The sequence below is a fragment of the Ursus maritimus genome, unplaced genomic scaffold (genome assembly GCF_017311325.1).
Source record: "Ursus maritimus isolate PB19 unplaced genomic scaffold, ASM1731132v1 scaffold_14, whole genome shotgun sequence".
NCBI lineage: Eukaryota > Metazoa > Chordata > Mammalia > Carnivora > Ursidae > Ursus > Ursus maritimus.
In genome coordinates, this window is record NW_024423786.1 from 8,034,010 (window position 1) to 8,044,117 (window position 10,108).

A 10,108-nucleotide genomic window follows, 5' to 3' on the forward strand; every position below is an offset into this window, starting at 1 on the left:
TGCCTCTTTCATGGAGCCCTTCCTAAGCTCCAGCTTGAAGGGAGTTCCTCCCAGAAACGCTACAATCTCTGGGTAGACAACTCATTCTGCGTTAGCAGTCACTGCCCAGGCATCCCATTAGATGAAGCTCTCCAGGCAGATAAGGAATCCCCCACGATGTTAATGAACTCCCCTTCGAGAACATGTGACCGTGGCACATGCTTGCCACCCTGCGGGCCAGAACACAAGGGGTTGTCATGTGCAGGCTACCTCAGAGGTTATAAAGGATTCTCACACCCATCACCTCAGGTCATCCTCAAAACCACTCTGGGGAGCAGCCCTGGCACAAGACGGATTCCTGGTGACTGGACCAGGGCGCGTCAACTTAGGAGTAGTCACCTGTACCAGTCCTGGGCCACAGCCTCTCTGCCACCAGGTCATCTGCTCCCTCTGGGCACCTGGCTGGGGGAAGGGGAGGCAAGCCAACACATGCGTTAGGAACACCAAGCCAAGCCAACTCAGTGAGCATCCCCAGAAGAAATGACGGGCATAGCCACTGCCAGAGATGATCCCCACCCCGGCTCCTCAGAGAGGACAGGTCAGGAGCCGAGCTGCCGCCCCTCCCAGCAGACTCCTCATCTGTATCCCGGGATGGCCCCGGTTGGGGCAGCAGGAGAATTACAGGAGCCAGACTCCCCATGAGCTCCAGAGGTTTGTGGGAGCCAGAGCAACGGCGCTCCCAGAGAGCAGCGTGTCAGGGCTGGAAAAGCTCTTCTACATCTAGTGACCATCCCCTCATTCTATCCAGGAAGGAAGGGAGTTTCAGAAAGGGGAGTAAGCAGAGCAGCAGAGAGCGGCAAACCACCTGAACCCCGGGGAGCTCCTGGGGACCGCTGGAGCAGGTGCGCTGCCTGAGCCAACCCAGCAATCTCTCTGGGCTTTTGACCTCCGCTGTTGATTTCTACCCAGAGCGCGCGAGCAGTTTTAGCTCCCGAGGAATGTAAAGCAGCCACGAGAAGTCAGGATGGAGCTGCTAGTTTAAAACAAACACGGGGCTTCCTACATAAGGCCCAGCCAGCCGCTGGGCACCACCTCCACCAGGAACCCCAGGTAGGCACTCTCTTCACTCTTCGTATGTGGGTTCATGGGTTTAACTTGCTCTGACTGCTGGTCATTCACAGGCCCATCCAAACAAAGGGGGGGGCCGCTGCACAACATGGGGCAGTCCGGCTGCTCAGAGACAGCTGGAGCCCCACCCAAATCCCCATATACCCTGGGGACCCTGCTGGTTCAGCTTCATGAGCCTTCATTAAGAAACCTGGCACAAGCTGCTGGGGGCCTGGGACAAATATGGGGAGTCCCACTCCCACACAGCCTGGGAATAGGGGGTACATATCCTTCAATTCGCTACCTGGGGGAGGTGGGCAGAGGGAGCCCCTCTAGCAGGGGTGGGAAGAGCTTTTTTCAGCAGTGACATCCCAGGTCCAAGTCCCCTCACCCTGTCTGCTGGGCTCCTACCCGGGCGAGGTCTGGGGCACAGGGCGAGATGGGAAGGCACACAGCCTGGAGACCCTCTCTCCTCCAGGCCCATCGGACACCATGCCCTCCCTGGGGACCCTCTGCAGCCTGCTGCTCTTCAGTGTGCTCTGGATGGACTTGGCCATGGCGGGCTCCAGCTTCCTGAGCCCTGAACACCAGAAAGTCCAGGTAAAACGTCTCCCCATAAAGCCCCACATTCAGGCTGGGGTATCTTGTTCCAGCCTTGCCACATAGCAGCCAGCTGTGTGACCCGGGCAGTGGCTCAAACTCCCTGGGCTTCAGCTTTCTCTGAGAGCACACAGGACGACTCTGGGTCTGACCAGAGGTTCACACCTCACTCTGCTTCTCCATGTATAAGGGGCTTAGGGCCCTAAGAGAATAAATACCTCTTTCCAGCAGAGAAAGGAGTCCAAGAAGCCACCAGCCAAACTGCAGCCCCGAGCTCTGGAAGGCTCGCCCCGCCCAGAAGACACAAGTCAAGTGGAAGGGGCAGAGGATGAGCTGGAGATCCGGGTTGGTTCCTCTGCAGGTTTATGTTTTGTGGCCGTGGAGGGGTTGGGGGAGGAGGAGGGCAAGCTAGGAACAGGGATCCGCTATAGCGACGACTTAAGAAATGTAAAACAGTATGAAAAGAGTTGATCCTAACTGGGCTCTACCAGGTCTTTTCCCATCAAGAGGCAAAGGTCTGAGAAGTAACTTTGCTACAACAGAGTGGGACAGGACAAGGAGCCATGAGCAGAGGGGAAGAGGGGTGCTAGCCAACAGCGGGTGATTTCAAGAGAGTCAGCAAACATGGTGCCAAGAGACAGACAGCAAGGAATAATCAGCTGGTCACAGACTGAAGATGTTTCCCCACAGAAAACTGTCTGGTTGGCCCAGGGGCCTCTCCGACCTTAGCCGGGGCGGGAGCGGACCCGGACGGCCCCCTGGACAGGCCACTCACCATCCCCATTTGAAGACGAAGACAGGACCAATTGGGCTTGTTTGGGTTCCAACAAATCTTGCATGGGGCAAGGAGAACGTCTGGAAATAAAGGGGGAGATTAGGCCAGAGAGGGAGTGAAGGGATTTCCTGGAAAGCTGGCCCAGGGAATGGCTCTGACATTCAGGCGACAGACGTCTCCCTGTGGGTACACCAGGATTGCCCTGGGGTAGCACTGAATAACGGGGACCACTACTGCTCGTGCCCACTGGCCGAGACTGCGTTACGAATGGTCTTCCCCGTAACACACACCAACAACCTACGAGGTAAGTAGGTCTGACATTATTGCCCTCATCTTATAGACGAGGAACAGTTCAGACAGATGAGCTCACGCGCCCGAGGTGCCACAGCCAGTGTGGGGCAGAGGCGGGCCCCGAGGTCAGGGCTGACTCCAGCTCCCGAGCCCACTTCCCCTCCCTGGCCTGGCAAACAGAGCACACACTGCAGCCCAAGAGCACCCCCACTTGTCTCTGCTGGTCTGAGAAGCCGAAGTGCGTCCTGCCTTGGCCTCCCCCACTACCCACCAGCCTCTTCTATCAAGGATGAACTCCCAACCCACGCTGTCTCAGATGCTTACCAGAACCTAGGGGTGTTCTCAGATGCTTCCTCCACACCACATGTGAGATCCCCAACCCCCCACATTCCCATTCCACTCCTGCAAATCCTCGAATTAAAACCAGGGAATTGCCTGGTGAGACTGCCAGTCCCAGCCGGCCGGCACTCACCCCAGCCAGGCTAGCTCGCAGTCTCAGACAGGGAAGGGGTTTTGGTGGCTTGGTAACTCAAGGCAGGGCTGGGCCAACCAGAAGTTTCCAGTTCCCATGAAGGCTGGTCTTGGAGGAGACGGCCTGCACCACCTCCATTAGAACCCGAAGTCTGAACTGTCTGGGAGGCACTGGGGCTGCCAGAGGTGGGAAGGCCTGCCCCCCTGGCTGCAGGGCTCTGGACACACTCCCTAAGCCCCTCCGGCACTGGGGTCCCACCTCTCCACCTTCCCCCAGATGTGTTCCTCCTGAAATCGACTTTCAGAGCTGGAAGACTTCTGAGACCAAGTCCTATCCCTTCCCTCACACTCCCCTACCCCCAGCGGAAGGGATGAAGCCCTGGAGCCAAACAGGCCTTTCTAAGCCCCCAGAAGCAAATCTCCCCCTCAGGAGTTGCCAGGCCACCTCTTCCCTGCCCCTGCCGCCTAGCTCCAGGGTGCTGGAGCAGCCAGCAGGCCCCCAGATCGGGGCACACATGGTTCCCAAGAAGTCTGCAGGGGCCACGTGACTACTAGCCGCAGCGGGGGAGAATATGGAGTACTTGCTGATGGGAGGGAACCGGAAGGCCGGAGTTCCCTCAAAACCCAACCAGGTCATTCCCCACTCCCTCCACCTTCCCCATGGAGACCAGGAAGAAGGTAAATGTTTGAAAGGGAACAAGGAGCTATTCGTTTTCTTCATAACCTCTCAGAGCATGTTTGCTCACATGTGAAACGGGAACAGTGGTACCCGCCAGGCGCGGAGGCCCAGGGGACTGTCCCCAGCACGGAGGCAAGGCCTTGGTCAGGCCTGGCGGATGGAGGGGCTCCAGGCCAGATGTTGCCACAGCCCAGGACCAGAAGAGTTTCCCAGGCGTGTGGGTGGGAGTCCTGCAGTCTAGTCCCTGGCCACCACTCCTCTGAAGCCTCAGGCAAGTCCTCAACCTCTCCAGGCCTCCTGTCAGGAGGGCAGGAGGCAGAAGGACCCACGACTGAAGGCTCTCGGCCAGCACCAAGATTCCTTCAGTGACTCCTTCAGGCATCGCAGTGACCGGCACACAGGTACCAGGTACCAAGACAGCTGCTGCAAGAACAGAGAGAACACCGTCTGCCCTCCAAGGGGCGAAAACCATGATGTGGCTGCAAAGAGAGCTCTTCCCCATTTTCCCAAAGCTCTGAGCTTTAATAAATCATTTCTGAGAGTGCTGCGGAAGTAGGGGAAATGGGGTGATCTCCCTGTAGGAGGGAAGAGACAGAGGCACAGAAAGAAGAAAGCACTTGGCTCAGAGCATCTTTCCAGGGAAAGTTCAGCTTCTTGTCTGACTTTCCATGGGACAAGGAAAGGCCTGTGCCCAGGACAGGAAGAACAGCTGGGAGAGGGGTTGGGGGCAGTGGAGGGGCACAGACCACCACCAGGCTAGTGCTATGACACTGGGGAAACCCACTGCCCCCCACCCCCGTCTCCCTACCGGATCCTGAAATTCTATCATTGGTGACTCTACCTTATGTCTTCCAAAATTACAGTGGGGAGTGGGAGCAACCTAGGGAGACCCACAGCTTCTATGAGCAACCTCCCTAGAGGTAAGGAAAGAGTGCAAGCTAAGTGCCCTCGAGATGGCAGGGGCAGTAAGAACAGGCCTAAGAAGGCACAGTAAGCTGGCTGGGCTCCCCCGCAGTGCTGCCTGCTGGGCCACAGGCCCTCCTCCCTCCCCGCCTGGTGCCGAAAGCCTGAGAGCCCAGGGCCTCCTCTGGGAGGGTGGTGTTTGGGAGGGTGTGACCTCTGACACCCCCTGGATCTTTCCCACCCCTCCTCCTAGTTCAATGCTCCCTTTGATGTCGGAATCAAGCTGTCCGGGGCTCAGTACCAGGAGCATGGCCAGGCGCTGGGGAAGTTTCTTCAGGACATCCTCTGGGAAGAGGCCAACGGTAAGTCCCTCTCCCAGTCAGGTCATTTCGGTTTCCTTGGAGTCCCAAACGTGAGCCCAGCCGATGGATGACACAAGAGAAGTTTTCTTCCTCTACCCTTGCGTCTCAAAAAGCTTCTAATTCCTCTTTCCCAAATGTCTGCCGGAGAGCGGGCTGGGCTGGGATTTGTGAGTGGCTCAGAAACGGGGTGAGCACAGTCTTTGTATTCCAAGAACGCACTATGTTCCAAGAACTAGCACAGTAACTACTCTGGGGTCCCAGAGAACCCCAATTTCCTAACCATAAAATGGAGCTAACACCCACTCTGAGAGCATAAAACTATTTGATGTTAAGTACTTTTACTGGATAACTTTACTTCACAAACAAAAGGAATTAGTGCTACACTCAGAATTAAGCTTCTAGGTTTTGTGGAGAATCCGTTCTTGGCGTGTAAAAAGAAACCACCCGATCTGTTCCTGATCGCGGGGGCAAACACCTGCCTCTGGAAGCACACGACCACCTGCAAGGCACTCCCCTCACCAACACGGCACCACCCTCCACTCCCACCAACCACGTGAGTGAGGTAGGCAGAAGCAGGGCACTCAAGCGGCGGTGCAGGTAAGGAAACCAAGACTCAGCTTTCGGGTGACGAGACCAAGTCACACATTCTACACTCCAAGGCCAATACCTGACCCTCCCGCCGCATAACAACGCACCGCCTCCGACATCGCCACTGGGGAAGAAAAGCCATCTTCGACGGCACTGGCAGAATGGCAGACGCTGAATTTTGACTTGACCTCTCGCTTTTCAGAGGCCCTGGCAGACGAGTGATCGTCCACAAGACTGGACCTCCTGTATTCCCCCCAACCTTAGAAGCACTCACCTGGCTTTTACACTGTTTCTGCAACAACTCCCAGTTCTGAGTGGTACTAGCTTAAGAGGTGAATAAACATTCAAACCATATGCTGAACATTTAAAGCAGAAATTTATTTCACCAAAGATGAAAACTTCACATTTCATTAAAAAAAATTTTTTTTTAAACTAGTCAATGGGAAGAGAAAAGGAGGATATGTAGTAAGGCAGGTGTGCCTGCTTAGGAAATCAAGAAGGGGGGGATGGGAGAGGAAGAAGACAGTTCTTGTGAATATCACAGCTTCCTGAGCACAGTGAAGTGACAATGAGAGATTAGTAACCATTAGCAAGGACTGTGGACCAAGAACTTCAGGTGACATTATCAGAGCCAACATCCACTGAACTGACATGCACGATCACAACAGGATCCTGGGAATGCCAAAGCGTGAGTTTGAAGTTATACACAAGTGGGGTGCTTACTATGGCTATGAGCCACTGCTAGACAGTCTGAAATAACCACTTCTCCCTCCTTCTTGTCCACTACTGAAAAGACAGGGCAAAGCTGATGCCACCTCAGGGCAAGGCTGGGCACTGCCTTGGTGACATCGATACTGGGCAGGTGTCCCTAAAGATTGCCAACTCCAGCTCACAGCTGAATTGAGCCTTGATCCTTACGTTCACAACTTAGTTCCACTAAAGATAGCAGCCTTCCTGGGAGGAAGGTCAGTTACGAGTGATTTACACTTGAGCATAAACTTGTGAACCGAGTGCTAAGAACTGGTGATGACAGGTGATGGGTGAATCACTAAGGAGAAAAAAGAAAATAGAAAAGAAAAAGGAGGCTCCAAATGTAAGTACTGCCAAATCAGACACATGGATACCTATTAGAAATATGTAGGCCAGTCCTCAGCAGAGTTGGGGTAACACGCACACTCTGGAAAAGCCTTTCTATCAGAGGGGCTATTGGAGCCACGCCTATTCTCGAGGAAAACTCTGGTCACCTGGCACTCAAGGCACAGCGCTACTGGCATTAACCACTGATCACACTTGGCAGGCACACTGAAACCCAGCCGCCACAAGGAACACCGTGTGCACCGTGTAACCCACCAGCATCTGAGATCTCTTAGAGATGCAGAATCTTGGATGGCTCAGTTGGTTAAGCAGCCGACTCTTGGTTTTGGCTCAGGTCGCGGTGTAGGGGTGGGGAGATCGAGCCCCATGTAGGGCTCCGCACTCAGAGGGGAGTCTGCTTCAGGATTCTCCCTCCGCCTCTGCCCCTCCCCCCATGCCCACGTACCCACTTTTTTTTTTTTTTTTTAAAGATTTTATTTATTTATTTGACAGAGATAGAGACAGCCAGGGAGAGAGGGAACACAAGCAGGGGGAGTGGGAGAGGAAGAAGCAGGCTCATAGCTGAAGAGCCTGATGTGGGGCTCGATCCCATAACGCCGGGATCACGCCCTGAGCCGAAGGCAGACGCTTAACCGCTGTGCCACCCAGGCGCCCCCCACGTACCCACTCTTTTGCTCCGAATTAAATAAATGAATCCTAAAAAAATAGAAAGAAAAGAAATGCAGAATCTTAGGCCCCACCCTGGGCCTACTGTGTCAGGATCTTCATTTAACAAGATCCTCAGGCTAATAAATGGCTTTTTTAAACTGGCTGAGAGGCACTGGATCCTGTTCAATTCAGGCAGCATGGCACAGGGCAGAGCCAGATTACCCGCCTGGCACGGCACAGGTGTCGATTTCCATATAAAACAGAAAACTCAAACCTGGCCAGGTGACACCCTCAACAAAGCTGAGAAAACATCACTCTCACTCACCTTCCCCCATTTCTCTAGCCACAGCCTCGCTGTCAACATGTCCATCCCTTGTGTCCGCCACACACAGACCTGCATCTCTCAGAAGACACACAGACTTCGCTCACCCAGTCTTTGCTTCTGAAAGCATCTACCTCTAAGCCTCAGTAGTAAGACTGAAAGGTATTATTAACCATTGAAAGAACGTAAGGCCCTGGAGAACAGGTGAGCTAAGTGGAGGAAGGGAGGGAAGCGGGAGAAAGGCAGTAGAAGTGGAGGGAAAGGACCTTCCTCAGCCCCCAGATGGCCAGCACCCAGCACGGACGCAGAGACCAGCGCGCCATCCTGGAGCTTAGCCACATCCCAGCTCCATCGCTCAGTAGGGCTGCAACTCTGATCATCACTAACCAGGCCCACAGCCCTCTCCACAACAGCCAGAGAAGGATCCAAGGTGCACGTGTGGTCAAACTGATCCGGGGAGCCAGCTCCTGACCCAGGGAAGCAGCAGCAGATTGGGCCCCAGGCAGGATGGGTGCCCAGCCCCGAGGGAAATGCTGGTCACCTGATGCTTCCCCAGCAAAGGCAAGGACTGAATCCTCTCCCAAAGGACTCACCAGCATTCTCCCCCACTTGCCTCGGTCATTCCTGTAAGAAACATGCTGAGCACCTACTCCGGACCAGGCACTCGCACTGGGCCAGCAAGCACGAGAGCGTGGAAAGCTCGGAGCTTCATCAGACCCCAATTTGAATTCCCGACCAAGACGCTGAATTTCTCAGGCTCCTCACACGTAAAACACCTACCTCCCTGGGTTAGTGCCAAGACTGAGCACGGTATCTCCCACAAGGCACCAGGCGCGTAGGAGGCATTCCTGCGGCACACCGGGCACCGTTCTACGTACAGACGTGTAACCAGTGTACTTTCAGTGAACTTTCACAACAAGCCCACTGAAGAGGGAGGAAAGCGACGCTCAGAGAAATTAAGCAACTTTCCAAAGTCACACAGCAAATATGTTGCCACCTCCTACCCAGAGCTACAGTCCTTGGGTCCGTGCCTCTCAGTCACTGCTCCCCTTGCCCTAGGATCCAAGGGGCTTCTTTGGTTTCTCATTTTCCTTCCTAATACATTGGGTCAACCTGGAGTGGGTGACTGACAGAAAAAAAATTTAGCAAAATGTAGCATTTCAAACACGGTCCTATGTCAGTTTTGTTTTGTTTTTTTAAAGTAGGTTCCTTGCCCAGCATGGAGCCCAATATGGGGTTTGAACTCAACGACCCTGAGATCAAGACCTGAGCTGAGATCAAGAGCTGGACACTTAACCAACTGAGCCACCCAGGCACCGCCACCCCCCCATGTCAGCTTTCTGAAACCCACACCTCCATGCATTATTTAATGATGCCACTAACTTAAGTTTCTCTGAAACAGGGTGTATTTACCCCTGGGGGGGGGGGGGGAACAAGATACTTGCTGGAGAAAAAAACTCTCCTTATAAAAAACTTTAGTGTTTCGTAATATACCTGGTACATAGTATTTAACTTATTATACACTTACAGGTGTATGCTCAGGAATTCCTGTGATGGTGTGCAAACCTAAGAATGGAGACCCATGCCTCGCCACCCTCCTACTCTGAATACACCCCAGCCACCACTGACATATGAGCGCTTACTATGACTAGGGCTGGCTGGCCACTGATGAACACGTGCGCCGTCTCTGTCGGGGGGGCAGTCTGTTCCATCACTGTGTACCTCAGTGGCCCTGGGCCCTGATTTTATACACCTGAGTGACACCAACATCAAAGTGCTGACGGTAAACGATTGGTAACTGGTCCCAAGCTTAACACAGAAAGACGCAAGCATCGTAAAAGCTGAGAGCAGGAGATTTCTAGCCACAAGTAAGACCATCACCGAGCGGAGGCAGTCAACTGCGTCTTCACCTGGGAAGGAACAGAGAAGACAAAGTGACAGGATTATGCTGAAAATACACCATCAACGATGGTGTCTCGAAGACGCATCGACTCCGGTTCCGGATTTATCATTCTTGGAACACAGCCTTCTTTTTTACAGGTTTACCTCTGGCTTGTGCACCTGTGTTCATTAATACCTTAGCACAAAATGAGAGAACCGACCACAAGTAGTGACACAGGGCTTCCCCCGAAGTTTGCCCGGAGGCGTCAGAGGAGCTCGCGGTCTGAAGCCGCCCTCGAGACGACGGATCCAGTCAACACCACCCTTGCGATGTTTCCCACCACAGTGCTCTGGGGAGGAAAGGAAGCGGAGAGAAAAGACCTACATACTTACTTCCGAGTCCCCAG

The 10,108-nt window shown here is 54.0% G+C and overlaps 1 protein-coding gene across 4 annotated transcripts; it reads left to right on the plus strand.

Moving 5' to 3' along the window:
• Positions 1-1,036: 1,036 nt before the first annotated feature.
• Positions 1,037-7,254, plus strand: GHRL (ghrelin and obestatin prepropeptide). 4 transcript variants are annotated; one of them, XM_008697890.2, is made up of 4 exons: positions 1,037-1,686; positions 1,915-2,031; positions 5,059-5,167; positions 5,958-7,254. In XM_008697890.2, exons 1-4 carry the CDS (start codon positions 1,579-1,581, stop codon positions 5,975-5,977), a joined length of 354 nt encoding a protein of 117 aa, XP_008696112.1. In that variant the 5' UTR covers positions 1,037-1,578; the 3' UTR covers positions 5,978-7,254. The 4 variants fall into 4 exon arrangements, with proteins under 4 accessions (XP_008696112.1, XP_008696113.1, XP_040484397.1 ...); XM_008697891.2 differs by having other exon boundaries at positions 1,918-2,031; XM_040628463.1 differs by lacking the exon at positions 5,958-7,254 and having other exon boundaries at positions 5,059-5,331.
• The last annotated feature ends 2,854 nt before the right edge of the window (positions 7,255-10,108 follow it).

Coding starts and splice junctions, on each gene's coding strand:
- GHRL (XM_040628463.1), top strand. CDS start 1,579: ATGCCCTCCCTGGGGACCCTCTGCAGCCTGCTGCTCTTCAGTGTGCTC. Junction 1,687..1,914: donor CTGAACACCAGAAAGTCCAG/GTAAAACGTCTC, acceptor ACCTCTTTCCAG/CAGAGAAAGGAGTCCAAGAA. Junction 2,032..5,058: donor AGGATGAGCTGGAGATCCGG/GTTGGTTCCTCT, acceptor CCCTCCTCCTAG/TTCAATGCTCCCTTTGATGT.